This window comes from Dipodomys spectabilis, unplaced genomic scaffold (genome assembly GCF_019054845.1).
Source record: "Dipodomys spectabilis isolate Male_0828 unplaced genomic scaffold, ASM1905484v1 ptg000003l, whole genome shotgun sequence".
NCBI lineage: Eukaryota > Metazoa > Chordata > Mammalia > Rodentia > Heteromyidae > Dipodomys > Dipodomys spectabilis.
The window spans coordinates 12,500,853-12,524,610 of NW_024870680.1; the positions used below are offsets into that span (position 1 = coordinate 12,500,853).

Below are 23,758 nucleotides of genomic sequence, written 5' to 3' on the forward strand. Positions count from 1 at the left end.
TAAGTTCAAGCCTCTGCCCCAGTACCAGCTCACATGCATGCATGTGTGTGTACACACACACACACACACACGTACACACACACACACACGTACACACACACACAGAGTTATGAATAACTGTAAAAGGCAGATACAGTTTTACAGTTTACCGTTTTTTGATGTTCCTCATTCTCATCTGAGGATTTTGAATGTCTCTGTGGTTTTTTTCCTTCAGCAGATATATATATATATATATATATATACAGATAAAGATACAGATACATCTTGTATCTCTATCTATGTCTTATTTATTGCATTTTGAAAAACCGATAAGTATTTATTAAAATATTTTGTTTAGTTTTCTTCCATTCTTTTGTTCCAATTAACAGGTAATAAAATAGACTCCTTATGGTCTGTCATTTTATTAAAAGGACTTTTTTTCTTTCCATTTGTGATAAGAGTGTGTAATTTTGATGGATCTGTCTTCAGGTTCACTTTTTTCCCTCATTTATTTGTTAAATCTATCTGGTAGATAACATTTTCAAAATTATATTTTTCAGAATTTTCAGAACTAGAATTTCTACTTAGGTGTGTTTTCTCATTTTTGTTTTTCTCCAGAGATTTCCTCACTTTTCATTCATTAGCATATTTTGTTTTAATTCATTGAAGATAGTTATAATAGCTTCTTTACAATCTTTATCTCCCCTTTTTCTGATGATGATCTTGGTGTTAGTCTCAGTAGATATTCTTTTCTCTTGAAAATATGCTTCATTTTTCGGATTCTTCATATATTGGATAATTTTTAAACCTTAGTCTGAATGTAATGAGTGTTAAGGTTTGAAGATTCTGTTTTGTTTTTGTTTGTTTCTTTTAACTGACTTGACCTATAACTTTTCTGGCCATTGTTTATAGTCTCAGCATCTCTTGGTTAACTTCCTTTGTTTTTAGTTAAGATTCTTTCAGTCTATCAGATGCTCTGGCTGAGTGAGTAACTCAAGTGGTAGAGCATCTTCCTACTAAGCACAGGGTCCTAAGTTTAAAACCACAGGACTGGGAAGGTAGCTCAGTGGTAGAGTGCATGCCTTGCAAGCATGAGGCCCTGGGTTCGATTCCTCAGCACCACATAAACAGAAAAAGCCGGAAGTGGCGCTGTGGCTCCAGTGGTAGAGCGCTATTCTTGAGCTGAAGAGCTGAGGGACAGTGCCCAGACCCAGAGTTCAGGCCCCATGACCGGCAAAAAAAAAAAAAACCAGAACCACTAGAGATCCAACAGACAGAATTTGGTGATCCCTTCTCCCTTGCCTTTCGAGATTCCTACATTCTTTCAGTGGTAATGTTTGCTTTGCTATACCCAGAACAGAAAGCCTATTGTATTGCTTTTTCCTGCTTTTATATGCTGTGTGCTGTCTTACTTGTAGTGTGGCAAAGGCTAAAGTGAAAATGGCAACTCTGTATACTTCTTCAAGTGTGTACTCCCCATTAATCGGTCTGTTCTTTAACTCATCAGTGCTTCCAGATAATAATAATAATAATCTGTAATTCTAGATTTTGTTTGTTTGTTTGTTTTTGGGTCCGGTTGTGGGGACTGAACTCTTATCTCCAATTAGCCACCAGAAAACTGGAAGTGGCACTATGGCTCAAGTGGTAGAGCACTCTCCTTGAGCTGAAGAGCTGAGGGACAGGGCTCAGGCCCAGAGTTCAAGTCCCACGACCAAAAAGAAAAAGAAAAGAAAAAAAAAAAAGGGAGGGGGGACTGGAAAGTTGGCTCAGTGGTAGAATGCCTGCCTTGGCATGCATGAGGCCCTGGGTTCGATTCCTCAGTACCACACAAGCAGAAAAAAGCCAGAAGTGGCACTGTAGCTCAACTGGTAGAGTGCTAGCCTTGAGATGAAGAGCTGAGGGACAGCGCCCAGGCCCAGAGTTCAGGCCCCAGGACCGGACCCAAAAAAGAAAAAAGAAAAGAAAAAAAGAAAAATTAGTTCAAAGATCTAAGAAGATCAAGAAATTCAATTAGTTTCCATATATGTCTGAAACAATACCTATACTACCACCTTATACCCAAAGTATCATAACTATTCAAAAATAACAATAAAGATAAAATCTTAAGAGCAGATAGAAAAGCAAAGAAAAAAATATAGCTAAAAATTGGTGATTTCACAAAAAGCAAGAAAAGAAAATAATAGGACATGTTTTCAACTGCTAAAAGAAAACAGCTGTCCAACAAGATTCCCCACCCAATTAAAAATAGGCTTCAGAGCCGGGCGCTGGTGGTTCATGCCTGTAATCCTAGCTTCTCAGGAGGCTGATATCTGAGGATCATGGTTCAAAGCCAGCCCGGGCAGGAAAGTCTGTGAGTCTCTTATCTCCAATAAACCACTAGAAAACCAGAAGTGGCACTGTAGCTCAAGTGGTAGAGTACTAGCCTTGAGCTGAAGAGCTGAGGCATGGTGTCCAAGCCCAGAGTTCAAGCCCCACGACAGACAAAAAAAAAAAAAAGCTTCAGAGATGAAAGTAAAATAAAAACATTTCAGAAAAAAACTGTATTACAAGGTAAATTCAGGCATTCTATGTAAGGCTCTAACATTAGACATGAAGCAGCTTAATAATTTGGAATTATAAATTAAGGGGGGGAAACAAAGCACAAATAAAAAATATAAGATAACCACCCAATCACACTGATAATCACATTATTTACAAATAGATAATATATTCCACTTTAAAAGTACCATCAGCAGACCAAAAGGGAGGAAAAAAGTCAACTATAGATCTTCTGAGAAAACTACTTTAAATGTAAAGACACAAGTTAGAATTTCAAAGGTAGGGCTGGGAAGGTAGCTCAGTGGTAGAGCGCTTGCCTTGCATGCCTGAGGCCTGGGTTCGATTCCTCAGCACCATATAAGCAAAAAGAAAAAAAGCCGGAAGTGGTGCTGTGGCTCAAGTGGTAGAGCGCTAGCCTTGAGCTGAAGAGCTAAGGGACAGCACCCAGGCCCAGAGTTCAGGCCCCACGACCGGACCCAAAAAAAAAAAAAAAAGAATTTCAAAGATAGAAAAAGTTCCATACAATACAAATTAAGAGAAAATTGGTGGTTACATTATTACAGATAGTAGACTGCAGAACTTAGGATATTACAAGAACAAATGATGACATTGCATAGATATAAAGGACCAGAATTTCAAGACTGTTAGGGTAAAAAATCCTATATCTGAAATATACTAATTTTAACAGATTTTGTAATATTTGTATATACACAATGAAATATCTTGAGGAGGACAAAACTAATTGAGTCAACTTCAGCTATGTACAGGACTTCAGAAGACAAAAGCAGATTGCTGTCACTTTTTTTAAACATCTGCTTAAATATCTATTAAAAAAAATCAGAAGAGAAAAAAATTGCTATCTAGCTGGTAAAAATAGCCCAGAAACCATGTTTCATTATATTATTTAGACTCTTTTCTTATCAGCTTTAGAGTGCTTAAAGTAGTACAAGTCATTTAAAAAAACAAAAAACCTGTTTCCTGCTAATAACAAGATTTTAATATGCATAACTTTGGTGTCCTGCTTTATCTTGACCCTTATCCAGTCATTCTACTTGGATGTTAAAAGTGGCTTATTCTTAAGTTAAAGAACATACTGGCCAGTTACTAGTGGTTCCTGCCTATAATCTTAGCTACTCAGGTGGCTGAGATCTGAAGATTGTGGAAGCCAGCCTGGGCTGGCTTATCTCCAACTAACCACCAAAAAGCTGGAAGTTGAGTTGTGGCTCAAGTTGTAGAAAAGCTCATGGCCAGTGCTTAGGCCTTGGGCTCAAGCCCAGCACAGGACTAGCACACACACGCACACAGCTCCAAAGCTATATGTAGGAACAAGAATTCATACCTACAATCAAAGATTTCTTTTTTTCCCCCTCTCTGCAACTGAATTATTTCAACCCTGAAGTACTTATTTTCTTTCATTAGATTGAGGCAGGATATAATAGATCATTAACTTGAGATTAAAAAATAATAAATATTAAGTAAAAGGGAAAAAGAGAAACTAGAACCAGAAAGTAAACTGAAAAAACAGAGCAGTAATTCCCTCCTATCATCTCCTTTACAGGTTAATAGGATATATACAGGGGCTATCTGTATCTGCCTTCTCCTTTGCAATGTTAAGCTGCAAAACTCTTCAAACCCACAGAGAAACAGAAAACTGAAGGGCTAGCCTGGTAACCCTAATCCTAACCTAAAATCCTCAGTCATCTACTGTCCTTGTGTATGGACAGGACTAGATAATCTCCATTTTTTAGACTAAATAGCACCTATCCTGGTCACCTAGAACCACTGTCACTAATGATTATGGTTGCTAGACAACATGATCATATTTATTTCTCCAGCTCAGAATATAAAATCCACTGAATACCATTTTTAGCTCATATCTCACCTCTGAATTTCAAGGAGATGCTTTGTCTTCCCCTATTTTCTTTCTCCCTGCTGTATTCTGTAATACAATAGTCCTTCCTAAAACTTCTACCTGTGATATCCATGATAGTCTTTTATATTCTTTTCATTATGGCTCTCAAGTTCCTGTGATTTTGCATAAGAACTAGGAAACTGAAGAACCTTCAAGCCACTCATTCTGTAGTGGTATAAAATTCCTCTTTTGAATCTTAGAAGTACATTACAGGGATAAATAAAATGAATTTCACAAAATTCTTTGAAGACAGAACAGCCTATGAAAATACTAAACTTTATTCTCAAAGTCTCATCTTCTAAAACTAAAAGTATGGTATAATTTGGCGTACCCTGAATTCACACAACAGGAAATCAAAATTGCTCCAAGTTCAACTTCACTGTTTTATCTATTACTGCACTATCACCCCAAACTTCAAGAAACAACATGAATAATAAGAGGGGAACAGGAGCACAGTGCATAGGTAAATAGCCAGCTTTGGCAAGAATACAATGCGTATACTGCAAGCAAAAGAAGAGAGACAGAAGTTAATAATAAACTGGACATATAATGAGACACAAGTATATATATCTACTAGAATGGTTAAGACAAGGAAATGATCAAATGTTGTGAGTATAAACCAAGTGGGTGGTGCTCACCTGAGCACTCAAGATACTAATGCAGGAGGCCAGCATAGAATCGTGTGGTCCTTCTAAAAACCAAAACCAAAAACAAAAACAGGAAAAAAAACCCCAACATATAAAATGGTACAACCACTTGGGGAGAAAGTCTGCAGAATTCACTATGGACTTCTCTTAACTTTTCTATTTTCATTTAGCTCTGTTGTGGAATGCATGCCTAATGTACCAGAGACCCTGGGTTCAATCCCCTACATTACGTGTAAATTAGGGGCAGGGGGTTTGTCATTAGGGGAGAGAGGTAGGTCATGGGGCTTGAACTCTGAGCCTGGGCATTGTCCCTCAGCTTTTCAGTTTAAGGCTAGCTCTCTACCATTTGAGCCACTGTGTCACTTCTGATTTTCTGGTGGTTTATTGGCCCAGGCTGGCTTTGAACCATGATCCTCAGATCTCAGCCTCCTGAGTAGCTAGGATTACAGGTGTGAGACACTGACACCCGACTTAAAGATATTATTTTGTATAAAAGTCAAAGATGTACTGGGCATTGAAAGTTCAAGCCTCAGGACAAGCACACACACAAAAATTAATCATTTCTACAAATATGTGCTAATAGATGTCAGGTCTTCCTAATTAATATCTTGGGACACCTAGGTAAATGTTAGGTAATTAATAATCAGAGTTCAAAAGCCTGCTCTGGTAACTACACACTTGAATCTAAAACTTGGTCTGAGTTTAGAAAAGGCATTAGCCATGACCTAAGAAACAAAGGACTTCCACTCATCTGGTCAAATCACTACTAAATAACCCCATGCTGCTGATCACATATATGGTATGTATGTGCACACTGGAGGGAAACCAGAAGGACAACACAGAACTAGAGGGAATCAGGGGAAAACATACAACAGCAGGACCCATCAGCTGCACTGGACATTGATCAAAATGAACTAAGCAACTCAGTGACAGCAATGGGAGGGAGTGAACAAGTGGGAAAGAGGGAACAGCTGATGCTATGCAAACCAAAAGAAATGTATATATCACTCAATATGGAAGAAATAACTGTATTGCAAAGCTCACAGAACTCATAAATGTTATAGACCACAATAGACAATTTGCGCCATGAAAGTTCGAATGTGTTTGTGACTTTAACTAAGCATCACTATCCCACAATACTGTGAAATTTGGGAAATTATGTAATCACTTAATCACAATAAAGAATTTGAAAAAGAAAAGGCATTCGAACAAATGAAAATGAAAAGTTTTTCTGCAATTAATCAAGTTTAATTTAGCTCATTTCTTAAGATATACACTACATGATTCTTCTTATGATTGTTTTCAAGTTTTCCTCCCCCCCCCCCCCCCCCCTGCTTTTCTAGTGTTAATTGGAGATAAAAGTCTCACAGACTTTCCTGCCTGGGCTGGCTTCAAACCACAACCCCCAGATCTCAGCCTCCCAAGTAGCTAGGATTATAGATGTGAGCCACTGGTGCTCAGCTGCTACTTCCATTTCTTTTTATTAGTATTAGTATGGTTGATGTTTATTCATCCCTTTAATTTTTGATATATGTATTTTTTGTGGTTCTTGTTTTTTGTTTTTGTTTTGTTTTTGTTTTGTCAGTCATGGGGCTTGAACTCTGGGCCTGGGCGCTGTCCCTCAGCTCTTCAGCTCAAGGCAAGCATTCTACTGCTTGAGCTTCAGCGCCACTTCCGGTTTTCTAGTGGTTTATTGGAGAAAAGAGTCTCACGGACTTTCCTGCCCTGGCTGGCTTTGAACCGTGATCCTCAGATCTCAGGCCTCCTGAGTAGCTAGGATTACAGGCGTGAGCCACTGGCGCCCGGCTGTTGCTTTGGTTTTGGTTTTTTTGTTGTTTCTTTGGTTTTGTTTTTTGAGACTGGGACTTGCTGTGTAGTCCAGGCTAGCACTGACCTTTTGCCTTAACCTCTGTAGTGTTGAAATATAGACAGGTCCACCACATCAGCTTCTATCTGTGTATTTTTATCTAAAGTAAGTTCCAATAAAAAATATATATAGATGGCTTTAGTCTAAAAAAAGTTTTCCTTTAAGTATAGTTGATTCCCCTGCTGTTACAGCACAGGGGACTCAACATCTAACCTGGTTACAAAGTTAGAATACTAAGCACCTATCCCCGGGTCCAGAACTAATTGTTCATACTTTTGAACTTGGATTCCTTTAAAACAAATATAACATCTACACCTCACAGGGAAAAAAGACGTGAAGGTGCTTTGTGAGTATAAATCCTTGCTTCTCCAACTGTTTATAGTCTCTAGACCAGCAGTACTCGTCTAATAGTTTGTAAGAAACAGAGACTCTAAGACTACATTCTGGCCTAAATCAGAAGTAGGTATTTTCACAAGATCTCCCTAGAAATTCACATGCAAATTAAAATCTGAAGAGCAATGCTTATTCTCTGTGTATTAAGTATCTTCACCATAATAAGAGCATTCATGAGAAACTCATTTTCTTTTGTAAAAGTTTTGTGATTTGGTGAACTCATTAGCAGTATGATATTAACAACTCATAACTAATTTGCAGCAGAAAGTTAGACAGATCAATTCACTTCTCAGTATCTTTTTCCTTATTTTTAAATTAAACCATTAATTCCCAACCTTAAGCCACTAGACACACTACGGTTTGAAAAGTTTTAATGGGAGAAGGAAGGATAGTATGGTAATTACGCACACAGTTTTGGACTTGAATGGTTCTGGAGTTACTTTGGCTCAGCCACTTAATAATGTGTGATCTTCAGCAAGTTAATATTCCTAAATGTCAATATCTTTCATTGTAAAGTGAGATTGTAATCTTGCCTACTGCAGAAATTAAGGAGTATTGTATATGATGAGAAATGAGTGTAGAGCTCTGTATTTTTTAGGGAGACAAATAGTTTACAACTTGATTGAGATGGGGGTTACACAGTTGTATGTATATATCTCCCAGAGTTTTTCAAAACATATATTTAGATGAATTATAAGCAAATTATAAACCAAAGGTAATTTTAAAACTGAAAGAGAAAAAAGAGAGTTGGACTACATGAATTCAAAACTTCATCTTATCACTGGTAATGTAGAAAACCTTGAATAAGTTATTTAATCCCTCTCTACCATACACTTCTAAATCTATACATATAAGAGGACCAAAAAGTAAAATAACTTAAGAGATTTATAACAAGTATAACAAGCATTCTTACCTTAGAATACACTTAGAAGCATTGCATGTTAAGTGCCCATGACTATTATATAGTTATAATTTCTATTAGCTACTTTCAATATTTAAAAAATCATATGTACCCACAAGAAGAATGCAATGAAAACATGATACTGTTTTCTGTGGACTAGAATTATATCACTATCCTTAAGTAATGACTATCATAAGGATCAAAAGTATGGTAACAATTTGTCTAGCTCTCATCTAATTGACAATAAAATGTACCTTTGACTAATTAAAACAAGCACAAAGTATATTAAAATTATAATTTAAGATAAATTGCAATTTATAAAAGTCACTACAAGTTCAGGAAGTCTATAAAATAAGACTCTTCCTTTTGATGAAAAAGATCAAAATAGTTGATATATTACCACATGACCCATCAATTATATTTTTGACACTTAAAAATATACTGGTGGGGCTGGGAAGTTGGCTCAGCGGTGGAATGCTTGCCTTGCATGCATGAAGCCCTGGGTTTGATTCCTCAGCACCACATAAGCAGAAAAAGCTGGAAATGGCACTATGGTTCAAGTGGTAGAGCGCTAGCCTTGAGCTGAAGAGCTGAGGGACAGTGCCCAGACCCAGAGTTCAGGCCCCACAACCAACAAAAAAAAAACCAAACCACTGGTATACCCATATTCAGAGAAGCCCTGTGAATAAATACCCATGCATTAGAAACAATAGAAGAAAGGATAAAGAAAATGTGGTATATACATACACTAAAATATTATACAGCCTTAAAAAAAGAAATACATGCTACAACATAAAAGAACCTTGAGGACAATATGCTGGGTGAAATATAACAGTCACAAGAAGATAAGTGGTGCATGATTTCTCTTATATGAGGTACCTATAATAGGTACCTCATAGGAACAGAATGCAAAAGAACAGTTGCCATTTCCAAGGAAAGGATGGAAGGAGAAATTGTATAAAGTTTCAATTTTATAAGATATAGTTCTATACTACTGAATGATATGCATACTAAAAAATGGATAAGGTGATAAACTTTGTATTTCTTAGGTATATTTTCCAACAATTACAATATAATTAGTTTATACAGTAGTTCTTGCAGTACTAACACTGTAAAGCTTTTATAAATCTGTTTGCATTTTCTGCTTTTTAAAAAGCGCTATGTTCTTGCATTCTAATATAACCCATGTGTGTTCCTTTGACTTGGATATGTTAAGCCTCAATCTTTTTTTTTTGGTCACGGGACTTGAACTCTGGGGCCTGGGCGCTGTCCGTAGCCCTTCAGCTCAAGGCAAGTGCTTTACCACTTGAGCCACAGCACTTCTGGTTTTCTGGTGGTTAACTGGAGATAGTCTCATAGACTTTTCTGCCCTGGCTGGCTTTGAACCTCAATTCTCAGATCTCCACCTCCTGAGTAGCTAGGATTACAGGCATGAGCCACTGGCACCCAGCAAGCCTCAATCTTTTTGAATTTGGTTTTTATTTGACCTTCATTCTTCAGCTGACTTTAGTCAAATAAAAGTATAATACTTTTGAACTGTAAAGTAAAAGTACAATATTTCTGAACTGTAAGTATTGAAATTTTAAATTAAACACTGTAAAAGTAACTATATAGTACTTTTGAAGTGTAAAATAAAAATACAGTACTTTTGAATTATAAATTAAGTATTGAGATTCCAATTAAAACTGTGCTGTCTGCCAAAAATCCTCAAGGAAGAGATTACTTTCCCTAAAATAACAGAGATGTCACCTCTGCCGGCATACCGATGCTCAGGTCCAAAAAAGTGTGATGTGTGCTCATTTACTTGACTGAAGCTACCAATCAGGAAATACAGGGCCTGAGAATAGGAAAAGAAAGGCAGCAAAACACCACACACAGGGCTGGGAAGGTGGCTCAGTGGTAGAGCACTTGCCTTGCATGCCTGAGGCCCTGGGTTCGATTCCTCAGCACCACCTAAGCAAAAAGAAAAAAGCCGGAAGTGGCGCTGTGGCTCAAGTGGTAAAGCACTAGCCTTGAGCTAAAGAGCTGAGGGACAGCGCCCAGGCCCAGAGTTCAGGCCCCAGGACCGGACCCAAAACAAACAAAAAAAAAAAACCCACCACACACAGCCAACAGCCAGATGTTCTCTGTGGCACATGGATAGCAGGGACAGCTGGTTCAAGCCTCTGTAATCTGTGCATGAGTGGCAAGGAAAGAAACACTTCTCTCCTTACCTAAGTGAGGCATGAGGGCTGTCTATCTTACTTCTTTCTGTTCCTATGAAGAAGATGAAGAAGATCAACAGATCCATGAGAAAAGAATACCTAATTTGAATTGCCCCAGCCAAAGGACAAAAAAGTAGATGGTTATACTATAAGCTGCCATTCATTCTCTCCATCCATGAAAGTTTTACCAACTAAGTTACCTCCTCAGACTGAGGTAACCCCTTAAAAAGCCATAATTAGGAAATCTCAATATTTTTTAGCTGCTGGGCATTGGTGACTTACACTAGTGATCCTAGCTACTCAGGAACCTGAGATATGAGGATCTCAGTTTAAATGGAGTCCAGGCATGAAACTCCATGAGACTCTTATTTCCCAATTAATCATCAAAAAGCTGGAAGCGGAGCTGTGGCTCAAGTGGTACATTCTACTTCAGGTTTTCTAGTAGTTAGTTGCTTTTAACCAGGATCCTTATATCTCAGCCTCCTAAGCAGCTAGGATTTCAGGTTTCAGCCATCAACGCCTGGCCACAGAATTTTTTTTTTTTTTTTGGACAGTTGTGAGGCTTGAACTCTGGGCCTAGTCGCTGTCCCTCAGCTCTTCAGCTCAACACAAGTACTCTATCATTTGAGCCACAGCACCATGTCCAGTTTTTCTGGAGATAAGAGTCTTACAGACTTTTCTGCCTGGGTTGGCTTTAAACCTCAATCCTCAGATTTCAGCCTTGTGAGTAGCTAGGATTACAGGCATGGACCACCAGTGCCCAGCATGGCCACAGATTTTAATTGCCAGAGTTTAGTCAAATAAGCCAATTTCCTAACCACAAAATTAAAATCTTAGTTACTATTGTATATTAACTAATTGAACACAGTACAAACTTTGTTGCTAGTTTTTCAATCCATAAATCATAACATAAATAATAAAAGAATATCACAATCTGTGACCGACTAAGTCACTTTTTCAAAATCGGTTGCTTTCAAAGTCACTATGTATTTATCTGTTATTCAATTCCTGTACAAACAGCAAAGTGTATAACTGTCTCGTAGTAATAAACTTACATGATATCTTATGAAAATGAGCAATAGAAAGAAGGAAGTGCCAACAATGATGAAAGGAAAGCAGAGAAAAAGAAAGTGTAAGATTGAATGTGAAATTCTAATAAATGTAAATCGTTAATGAAGACATAGGTAATCTTGTAAATGTTGACACTACATTTAAGAGACTCTAGATAAGCAGTTTCAGGAACAAATAAAGCAAACTCATCAACATAAATGAACACCATAGCTCTGGTGAAAGGGATAAAGATGTTCCAGAAATTATACTAGAAAAAATAATAACAAAAAAATTTCTAATTAGACAAACCATGAGGAGGCATTTCACAATATTTAAAGTAAAAAAAAAATTAAGCTGGTCCAAATTCCGAAAGGATTCATCAAAGCATACAAAAGACACTTGTTTCATGTCCGATGAGAATAAGAACACTGTTAAAACTGCTCCCTTGGGCAGTACTGGGGATTGAACTCAGGGTCTAGTACTTTCTAGGCAGGTGCTCTACCACTTGAGTTATACCTCCAACCCCTTTTTGTGTTTTTGTTTTGTTTTGAGGTAAGGTCTCACTTGATGACCCACCCAGCCCAGGCTGTGATCCTCCTACTTATTTTCTGCATATGTCTGGGGATGACAGGCATGCCACAGAACCCAATGGCTGAGATGGAGTCACTCAAACTTCATTTTGCCTAGGCTGAACACACACCTCCATCTCTGGATCTCTGCCTCCCAAGTAGTGAGGATTACTACTGGTTTGAGCACCACAATCAGCTCAAACTACTTCACTTTATTTTACAAAGAAATAAAATATTTAATTTTTGCTGTTTTTAATATTTTAAATTACAATGGGCTAAATACTAGTTTTACTTTTTTCACTTTCCTTATATATTTATAAGCAACTGTAAGAGAGTTACATTTAACAAAAAAAATGTAAGGCCATAGAACAATTGTAACTTTCCCTATTGAATATAAACATTGCTTTGCAGAGTTTTACCGTATCTCATATTCCCACACAAAACAAGGACTATCCATACCTATAACTACTCCCACCGCGAAGGGGCTTATTGTTTCAAAACTAAAGAGAGATCCTCTATATTTTCCTCTGGTCCTTAAAATCTGCTCAAACAAAAAGAACTTGAATTATGTTGGTGTTATTAAAAAAGATAATTTTTCAGGTGCCAAAACTGACAAGTGCCCTTTGTAAATATGCACTCCCTTAACACTCAACATTACTCACACACACACAAAAAAAAGTGTGTGTGTGTGTGTGTGTGCGTGTACCCTAATGTTGAAGAACACCTGAATAGATATCTAAATAATCTGAATAGTTGACCAATTTATTCTGTTATTGTACAGGACTTTATGTCTGCCCTACTCCCTTGAATTCTGGAGCAAAACAATGAATGTGTGATAAAAAGTAATGATGGGAAGGTGATTTATGACAATAGATGTGTTTGTTACTTTTATGTAGCTACAACCAAAATACCTAAGAACTTAAAAGGTCAAATTATTTATCTGTAGCTCCTGGTTTCAGAGGGTTCATGGTTATCAGGCTGTATGCACTTGGGCAGAATATCATAGTAGAGAAACTTCAGGTGTACAGGGATCTACTTCTTATAGATAGGTTCCACCTTCTAAAGTCTCTACCCAATCAAAAAAATAGCACCATTAGCTGGGGACCAAGTAAACACATGAACATGTGGGGACTTTCATAGTCAAACCACAATAAAAAATTTAGTCAGACCTCAACTTGAATTGTATTTTTACACCACACTTAGTGAAACTTTAGGTAAGCTAATACTTGTAGATTCAAGTTTCTACTCTATGAAATGGGGATTGTAATACCTACTTCTGGAATTAATTATTGTAATAATCAAGAGATAAAGTATGAAAGGTTTAGCAAACGAGCAAATAATGGGCATTTAATTACTATTATTAGTATAATTATCCTTAGTATTGTCATTAATGCTACCAATCATGTAAATATGATAAAACTGCATTTGTCTTTAAACACTGTATTAATCAGCAGAGTTTTTTAAGAGATCAACCACCACCTGCTATGACAGATGACACGACATCAACTTCCTCCAGATCATTTCTCCCAAGGTGCATGCACAAGAACTAAAACACATTCACCCATCTTCATCTTGCAACCTCTCTGATTCTTATGTTAAAACCTCCCTAAAGTCTGCTCAGAGTTTCCTCTTCTGAGGACAATGAGAACTAAAACCATTTCCCATTTCTTGGAGCTATTTGCCAAAACACTAGTATCTTCCTCTCTTAGTCCACATGATTCAACTGCCAGTTTTCTCTTTTGATTCTAATCTACAACATTCGTTCTAAACTAAGATTCTTTATTTCTTATGTAGATGAATAAAGCTGCAAGGGCTCTACAGGCCAACAAAGGCCAGTTTATTCCTTCTAAAAAATGCATGTTAGTTGACCAAAGTCTGCTTTAACACTTTCAGCAACAAAGTCCTCTTATCCCAAGTCAACATGACAATATCATTGGTTAGAAAGTTTTTCCTTATCTTGAAGCAAAATTTATCCTGTGCCTTATAATTTCCTCCACTTTGCCTCTAATTCTAGAGTCCAGAGAAATTGAGAAAGTTACTCTTGACAATACCCAATATTTGAAGCCAATTATTGAAAAACCCCTGAAGTAAGAGAAGAAGAAAAGTTACTCAGTTCCAGCTAAGAGAACATGGATTTAAGTTTTCTCCCTCTCCATCATAATTCTACTGACCAGATGTAATCTTGTCAAAGTGACCTAACCACAAAGTGGTAAAATGCTTACTTTGCCAACAACATCTAGGCTGCCCAGTAATGTGACCCTTTTACCCATATTTCTCATTATGTAAAAAATATATATTAATTTAATCTACTAATTCAGGAAAAATGACAGCCCAAGTCATTCTCTCAAAGGGATGATACTAAGGCCCCAAACACTGCAGATAGAGTTCTGTAGGATAATCTGGCATGAAGCTACTGTCTCTTTGCTACAAAGCCCAAACTCCTATGCTCTCAAAAAGGGCTGGAAGAGGTTGCCTTAAGTCTTCAGGACTTTGGGAGTTTTGCCTAAGAGATTTTCAAAGAAAGCAAGAACAGCCGAAGAATATTCTGTACCTTGCCCAGCAGAAGGTACCTGGCAAACAGGATCAAACATTGTGATCTCAAAAAAACCGACAATGGTAAAAAGATAGAAAAAGAAAGTGGCAGATTTCTCCTAGCCCAGTATGAATTATCTTTCGGGGACACAGAGACAGAGAGACAGATCAACAAAGTGTGTCAAGGCAAGGCAGGCAAGGGGACTTCTGGATCCTCAAAAGGGGCACTCGGTGTGGCAGCAGTAACCCCGGATGGTCTGAGGAAGTGTGATAACGCAGAGTGCAGCAGTGACTAGGAAGCGCGGCTCCTGCAAGGGAAATGCAGGTGACATGGGAGGAATCACGCTTGGAGAGCATCTGGCTTTCTGGGTCTTGAAGATAGGGAGTGGAGTGACTTCGGCTATCGGCAAACGGTAGAACTGTGCCCGGCAGGTGACCGCGGAGGGCTAAGGGCACCGAGAAAGAGAAAGGGAAAGGGCGGCGTTCCCGCACACTCGCGGGAGATGGAGCTCGGAAGTGTCCCCTCTGGCTGAGGAGGAGCTGGCCCCAGCCGAGCAGGTGCCCGGGGCCCTGGATGCAGCGGGCAGGGACCTCCCGGGCCCCGCCGTCCTCCGAGTGTCCCCCCACAGCCCCCCCACCACCACCACTCAGGTGCGAATTCCCATTCCCAGACCCAAGGAGGTCCGGCAGGGGCTCCCCGCTTCCCTCCGGCCACCCATCCGAAGCCCACTCCTCCGCAGCCGGCCCAGGCCACCCCTAACAGTCCCCTTTAGACACACGGGGCTCCCCGTCGGTTCCCCAGGGACCTGGGGCCCCGGCCGGGCCTGGTGCCTCCCCTCGCGGCCAGGTTCGCCTTCTCCACACGGCGTCTCCCCTCAGACCGGCGTCCTCGCTCCCCGGCGCCCTCGCTCCCCGCCGCAGGCCACACTCACAGAATTCGGCGATGAACCGGGTCACAACGTAGTTCTCCTCGCACCAGTCCAGCGTGGAAGTCGGGGGACCCCAGTAACCTTCGAGGTCCACGACCGGAGCCATCGCGCCGCCGCCCTGCGTTCTGCCGGCCGCGCTCCGCTTGGCCACTCCGGGGCCGAGTCCGGTCCTGCGCGCGCGCTCCCGCCCTCCCCACCACCCCCCGCAGGGGGCGTGACCTAGTGCCGTCACCGAGCTTGCCCGGAGGGAGGCCACGCCCATCAAGCTGCCCTGAGGCCACGCCCATCAAGCTGCCCAGCCGCCACGCAGCGCTCCCCCTCTTACCCTCGGGCGCCGGGCAGCGGCTCCGCCTTCCCCTCCCCCCGGTGGGCGGGGCGAGGTCGGGATCTGGAGCAAAGTGAAGACCTGGACTGCTGGGCCTGGCCCGCCCAGACACGCCCGTGGTGTTAGTTTAGAGGATCCCCGTATCCCTAGGCTCTTTTCCGTGAGGATGTGTTTGAGCCTCCATTAAGGGTGTGGGCGGTCTGAGTTAATTAAGGCGGGGGTGGGATGGAGTCTTTCACAAGCCGGAGCTTGATTACACCTGGCCAGGGAGGTGCACTGGAGCGCTGGACACTGGGCTCTGGCCTCAGAGAAACACCTAAACCAGGTCCTGCCATTCCTAGGAAAAACAGATCAAACCTATAGAGAAAACACCAACCTTGGGGACCGAGGGAGAAGGCAACAACTAACCTACCTAAGCAGTCTCCGAAAAAAATAAAAAGTGCAGGGTTGGAAGTTTAGGCAGAGTGACATTGTTAAACCACCGATCGCCAGCCCTATGGCTTTACCATTTTGTTCAGTTCACAGGCAACCTGATGCTACTCTAGTGCCTAGTCTTGTGATGCTGGGGGTGGGTGTGAGGGTAAGGTGACTCCTTGAAGACCAACAGAGTTGCCTGGGGGTAGGAGGGGTTGGGGGAAACAACATGGACACAGAAAATGACCACATAATGTAATATGAAGTGAGCAGGAGACAAGGAAGTGTAAGAAGCTGGAAGAGCCTGTAATCCAGCCTGGCTAGGGGCTTCAGGGAGAGCTGTCTAGAGGAGGGAGCATTTTCTAGTAACATGACCTCCACTAAACCTAAAAACTGTGGTTGAGGAAAAATAAACTACCCCAAGAGTACTTTAGTTCTGTTTCATAGGGTTTGGATACTTTAGATTTGCCCATTGGCTGTGGGCATTTTTGCCACAATGTCATATGCAATCCTGAAGACAAAAAAAAAAAAAATGCAAAGCAAAATACTTTTGCAAAATCCTATAAGGTTTGCCAGAGTGTCACCTGTCTCAGCTACAAGAGAGGCAGAGATAGGAAAATTGCAGTCCATGGTTTGCCCTAGGCAAAACTGAAAACCATCCTCAAAAATAAACTAAAATAAAAAGAGCTAAGGTCGCAGAACACTTGCCTAGCAAGTATGAGGCCCTGAGTTCAAACCCCAGTACTGCCTCTTCCTTTAGAAAAAAAATATAAGGCTTACCCCACACACACAAAGAAAGTCTGGGGTGGGATATTTAAAAGTGTAGGTCCCAGGCAGGTGCCAGTGGCTCACACCTGTAATCCTAGCTACTTAGGAGGCTGAGATTTAAGGATCACAGCTCGAAGCTAGCCTAGGCAAGATAATCCATGAGACTCTCCTCTCCAATTAACCACCAAAAAGTTGGAAGTAGATCAATGGCTCAAGTGGTAGAGAGCAAGCTTGAACAAAGAAGCTAAAGTACAATGCCCAGGCTCCAAGTTTAAGCCCCAGAACCAGCACCAAAAAAGAAAAGGAAAAAAAGTATGGAGGCAGAGGCAGGAGGATCAAAAGTTTGAGCCAGCATGGACAACCTGGTAAAAGCCTGTCTAAAAATAAAATTAAACAGCTGGGGATGTAGCTCAGAAGTGAGTTTGCCTAGCTTTGTGAAACCATGGGTCTAGTTTCTAGTACTAATGCTATAAAACAAATAAACCAAAAACCTCCAAAACAAGCCAACAAAATCTCTATATGTCTAAGCCTTGCTCTAGCAAAACTGGCCCCAATCCTCATATAACAGCAACAAGGCTAAATCACTTCAACATTTGCTGTAGGCACACAGTCACCTTGTCCTGGGTAAACCTAGTTTTTCTTTCTCCAAGCTGGGGAGGAACCCAGAGCTGAGAGCATGCTGAACTCTCACCACCACTGATTTGCACTTAGGTCCCTTTAAATCATGGTTGTATTTTTCTAAATACGAATCTGTTGGACCCTTATGGCATACATTTGTAATAGAGATTGAATTAATCAAATGAGAAATCTAAGGTTCAGACTTCTTTTAAAATAGATATTTTTTTCTTTATGTACAGGAGGAAGTTTTTACACAGCTTCTTCATCTGTACCCTTGGTTTTCCCAAGCACCAAACCAATTGGAAAGGGTAGAGGGTTCTGAGAAGCCACAATACCAGTGCCTATTGCCACCAGTAAAAGGTGCTTTGCAGGATTTTCAGTGTGTTTTTTTATTTGTTTGAGACAGTCTTACTACATAGCCCAAACTGGCCTCAAACTCATAATCTTCCCATCTCAACCTCCTCCTACATGCTGAGATTATAGGTATATACCATTATGCATGGCTTCAACATTTTCTTTAAAGTCTTCATAAAGAAGAAATACAACTAGATAATAAATACATGAAGACATAATTTAAAATCCTTAGCCATAATGAAAATGCAAATCAAAACCACACCAAGATTCCATCTCACTCCAGTTGGAATGGCAGCCATCAATTAACAACAACAAATGCTGCTGAGAATTCTGGGGAGAGGAACCCTCATACAGTTGTTGGTGGAAATGTAAACTAGTGCGACCATTATGGAAATCAGTGTGGAGGTTCCTCAAATGACTAAAAATAGGACTGACTTATGACTTTGACATACTACCTTTAGTAACACACTATAAAGAAAATAATCAGTATACCAGAAAGAATTTGCATATCTCTGTTTATTGCAGCACTGTTCACCATAATCAAGTGATAGAATCAGCCAAGGCTTCCAACAACAGATGAATGTGTAAAGAATATGTGGTAGCCTGGTATTGGTAGCTTGTGCTTGTTTTCTGCTCAGAAGGATCTGAGGATCCCAGAGTGGGCAGAAAATCCACATAACTCTTATCTCTAACTAGCAAAAAAGTGAGACTAGAGGAGTGGCTTATATGATAGAGCCAAGTGAGAGCTCAAGGCCCTAAGTTCAAGCCCCAGTACTGGTGCGTACACACACACACACACACATACACACACACACAGAAGATATAATATCACACACACATCAAAAGAAGATGTATCATACACACACACATATGATTATTATGTAGCCATAAAAAGAATGAAATGTCATTTTCAGGAAAGCGTATGCAATTGGAGAAAATCATATTGATTGAGACAATCACAATAAATACAGACCGTGAATCTAACTAAAGGACTACTTAAAAGGAGGAGAGAAAGGATAAAAGGGGGGAAGGTGAATAATTTTGACATTTATTGCTAACATATATGAAAATAGCATAAAGAACTCCAATGAAAAGGACTGATCAATAAGGAGATGGGAGGGCAGGAAAAAAGAAATAGGCTCTGTGGGGGTAGAGGTTAGGGGAAGGGATATGGTTGGAATGTATTGTTTGAAATGCATTGTATGAAAATAGAACAAATGCAACCTGCTGAAATTATTTTGGGAAAGGAGAGTGAGAGCAGGGTCAAGATTGATTTAAATATATTGTAGACACATGTGGAATTGTAACAGTGAAATCCCCCCTCCATAACTAATATAAGCTCATAAATAAACAGCAAAAAAAAAAAAAAGTCATCATACGATGTTGCTGATTGCTACCAAACATGAACTTGCTGGAAAATGAACCCAAGGCAGGATAAATCAGGGAAAGTGAGGCAGGGGAAACAGCAGCCAGGAATTCAGAAACCAATGCTGTCTTAATAAAAACTCTTAAAAGCATATAAGCACTATTTTCTTTGCTTTAAGCCTCACACTCATAAGCTGCAATGTTTAACAAAAATGGTGGAAAAGTGGTGTGAGGGGTTGTGGAGGAGGAATAACTCTGATTGTTTGTCTACTGAATAGCATTCTCCAGGACTGAGCAAGGATATCTTTAAAAAAAAAAACAAAACACTTATGAGTGGGAAGAACACTTGGGAAAACGATGACTCTCAGCACGATGTTTGAAAATGCTATCTCAAGGACCAACATCTGCACTGAAGCATGTGACAGAATTCTTCCTTTGTTTGAAGTCATGACTTGACATCCATGGCCCACATTTAGTGATCGGACCAACCTTGAATTCTCTGGACACAATTGATAAAACAGTGTCACAACAAGAATGAAGGAATGTACCAACTGTCAGATGAAAGAGGAGCACTCATCCAAAAGGTGAATTTGAGTCAACCCTCGTTCTGCTTTTTCATTATAAATACCTGGGATGTCAGAGCACTCATTGCACCCATTGTCAGATGTGCCTGCATCCTTGTCTGGTTTGTGTACTGTCCATCTTACCTTTGGTTTGCTTTACTAATAAGCTTTCTTGGTCTTTACATCAGTGCTTTCCCAGATTCTTTCATAGGATATCACAAATTCACTATTCAGGGGCCAGGCAGAGGCCTCTTCCCTTTCGGAGACCCTCTTCCCTTCACCAGTAACTACCTTCACCAATAGCGGATCCAATAACAAACCAGCTCCGCTTTCCCAGGAGTAGACACCATGCCCCTCTTCACAATCATGGTGGGTTTGTTTTTGTCTTTTGCAAGTCCTAGGCTTGAACTCAGAACCTGGGCACTATTCCTGACTTCTTTTCCTCAAGGCTAGCATTCTACCACTTGAGCCACACAGCACCACTTCTAGCCTTTTCTGTTTATGTGGTACTGAGGAATCGAACCAGGGCTTCATGCATACTAGCTAGGAAAGCACTCTACTACTGAGCCACATTCCCAGCCCCACAATCATGTTCCTATGCTCATTCTTTACAACATGTTCATATGAAAGAAACATATTTTCAGCAGAAAAGACTTGTAAAGCATCCTTGGAGAAGAGAATTTAAGGTTGCTGCTGTTGCACGCTCACTCTCCCTAAGGTCTCATTCTGTAGCCCAGTCTAGCATTGGGCTTTCCATCCTCCACTTTAGCCTCTGATTGCTAGGATTACTGGTGTATACTGCCCCTTACATGTAGTGCTGAAGTGGCTGCTTCTTTAGGAGTTTTCAAGTACCTTTGGCCCCTCCATTTCCCCCATTGACACCTTTCTCTTTACAATACAGGCAGCCCTTTAAAACATACCCTTTTGCACACTTCTCCTTAATAGTCAGGGTTGTTTTGAGGATTAAGATATGTAGATGCCAAGTACCATCTACAACTGCCAAAGGACTTGAGGCCCCAAGCCTTGTGCCAGGTACCTGTCATATGCTACTTAATTTCTTCCTCATAATAGCCTAGTGAGGTTTATCTCTCAATTTGGTATCTCGATTTTCAGGGAAGAAATGTGGAGCAAAGAGATATTGAAGGTCAACTGTCTGAGAGGCAACTGAGCAAGCTAAGAGCTGTGTTTTTCCCTTACTGTGCCTCCAGAAGCCAAGCTAGCAACCCCGCCTCATTGCTACCATTTTCTGCTAGAGATCAGTCCTTGCAAGAGCAGGAGGCCTCCTATCTCCACAGGACCATATGGACAACGATTGCTACTAAGTGAACATTTATTATAAGTCAGGCACTGTGCCTGATGCCTGCAATATTATCACTCTAAGCCCCGTGAAACAGGTTTTGAAACTCAATTTACAGGTAAGAAATGTGGTGCCAGGAAAATCTCAACTCACCTCAAGAGACAGGGATTACTAAACAATGGACCCAGATCTAAGTCATATCTAACTGACATCCTATGAGCTTCCCAAGTATGGAACCAATACAACTTGATAGGGTGGGAGACAACTTCCTATTGATGTCAGGGTGTCCACAGGAGCACTGAAGATCAAAGACAGGACAGCCTGCATGGGACATACTAAGAGACCAACCTTCCTCTGTGAAAGGCTGAAACTCTAGAAGATGAAGAAGGGAGTCATGAGGTTTTCTTGGAGAATGGACAGTATTGTCTTTCTTTCTGTCTGCCCATGAACTTTCTTGACCCCATGAAAGAAGAGAATTTCTTTCTTACTTAGACCAATAGTTCCAGGGAACCATTCAGAGAATGCAGTCTGTATAGCTTGACGTTCAGTGGGTATAAGCACTGATCTGTGATTATGATCCATACCTGAAAATCTATTGATGAGAGGCTTAACTAGATCAGCCACAGGTACTCAAGTTGTGAAAGGAGGTGATTTGAGAGCAGCCTAGGTGCTGGCTGGACAACGGATACCTGGACTTCTGGGAAGGGATGGTTAAGAGCCGAGCAGTGGGAAGAGGTATAGCGTCCAGCAGAGAAGGCAAAGCCAGGTCAAGGGACTATGGTGGAATATCTCTAGAAACAAGAAAGGACCTTCACCCAAGCACATAGCTATCCTGAAGAAGGCCCTGCTGCCAAGCAAGATATACCTGCAGAAATCAAGTTAGATCCATCTGTCTCTCATCTACCTGTCCACCTGATGGGTGGGGTAACAGCACCTGAGAGTGAAGGTGCTCAGACCACCAAGACCATGGAGCCAGTTTCCACATCCATTTGAACACTGTTGAGTCACACACTCCCTTCTGAGGCCAAGGTACAGTCATTCAAAGTGGTTAATTTTCTTGTAGTGACAAAATAAGTATTACACATCTAGGGTGAATTGCTTTTATTCTTTTTTATGTTTGTAAGGTTTTAGTCCCACCCTCCTTCCCTTCTTCCTCTTCTTCCTCTTCCTCCTCCTCCTCTTCCTCCTTCTCTTCCTCCTCTTCTTCTCCTTCTCCTTCTCCTTCTTCTTTTTCTTTGGTTATTGGTTGTGGGGCTTGAATTCAAGTCCTGGGCACTGTCCCTCAGTTCTTTTGCTCAAGGCTAGTACTCTGCCATTTTGAGCCACAGCTCCACTTCTGGTTTTCTGGGGTTAATTGCAGATAAGAATCTTACAGACTCAGGCTGGGAAGGTGGCTCAGTGGTAGAGCGCTTCCCTTGCATGCATGAGGCCCTGGGTTCGATTCCTCAGTACCACATAAGCAGAAAACTTTTTTTTTAAAGCCGGAAGTGGCACTGTGGCTCAAGTGGTAGAGTGCTAGCCTTGAGCTGAAGAGCTGAGGGACAGCGCTCAGGCCCAGAGTTCAGGCCCCACAACCAGACCCCCCCAAAAAAAAGAATCTTACAGACTTTCCTGCCCTAGCTGTCTTCAAACCATGATCTTCAGATCTCAGCCTCCTGCGTAGCTCAGTTTACAGGCACAAGCCACCAGCACCTGGCTCCTTCCTTTCTTTTGTGTGTCAGACCTAGCGCTTGAATTTAGGGACTCTTAGTTTTGCTTGGCTTCTTTGTTGACACTCTACCAACTTGAGCCACACCTCCACTTCCTGTAAGGTTTCAACCTAATAATGCTGCAAGTGTTGACTTTCCTTTGCCCAGGAACAAGTTTTGGGAACTACCTGCTGCTTTTCATCAACCTCTTGCTATGCTGGGGCTGCTCAGTGCTGCCCCTCACCTGTGAGCACAGGTGCTCCTGGAGGTCAGGTCTCAATCTGGGCATGAATCATCATATGCCGCAAATGAGAGGAAGCGTCTGTGAGCAGAGCCAGCACTAACACCAGCCTTGATCTTAGAACTTTCTCATGCTCCTGGGGAGATGGCTCATTAAGAAATGAGGGAAGATGTCTGGCCTATTAGGCAAGGTGACAATATTCCACAAGGTCCCCAGGGCCACTCTTTAGCTTTGTACTTTTTGTGACTCATAGCGTCAGTCCATCTAGGGTTGACTGGGCTCCTGGGAACTGTGTCTACATAGCTAACCAAGGCCAAAAGAAATACCAAAACAAATATAACTTCTTTTAGGATGGAAGTGGAAGGCACATTAAATAAATATAGCAAGCTAGATATTATTTTTCCCACTTGGATCTTGGCCAGGGTCTGGAGCCAGTGCTGCCTGGCATCCTAGGAATCAAATGCTCTGGACTCTGCCAAGGCTTCCTGGACAAGCCCTGGATGACACAGGCTCAGTGTCTCCAGATGGCTCCTGTAAAGAGTTTCTGACAGCCATCCCTCAAGGACCCAAGGAAAGTACCAGGGACAGTTCAAGAGGGAAGACA

General features: G+C 40.9%; 1 protein-coding gene across 1 annotated transcript in view; it reads right to left on the reverse strand.

Annotated features, from left to right (window-relative positions):
* The window catches only part of Acer3 (alkaline ceramidase 3), a 112,784-nt gene extending 97,088 nt beyond the window's left edge, over window positions 1–15,696 (reverse strand). The window contains exon 1 of the mRNA XM_042689991.1: window positions 15,525–15,696. Coding sequence (XP_042545925.1) covers window positions 15,525–15,627 — 103 coding nt within the window. The 5' untranslated portion in view covers window positions 15,628–15,696. The remainder of the gene's footprint in view (window positions 1–15,524) is intronic.
* Between the last annotated feature and the right edge of the window lie 8,062 nt (window positions 15,697–23,758).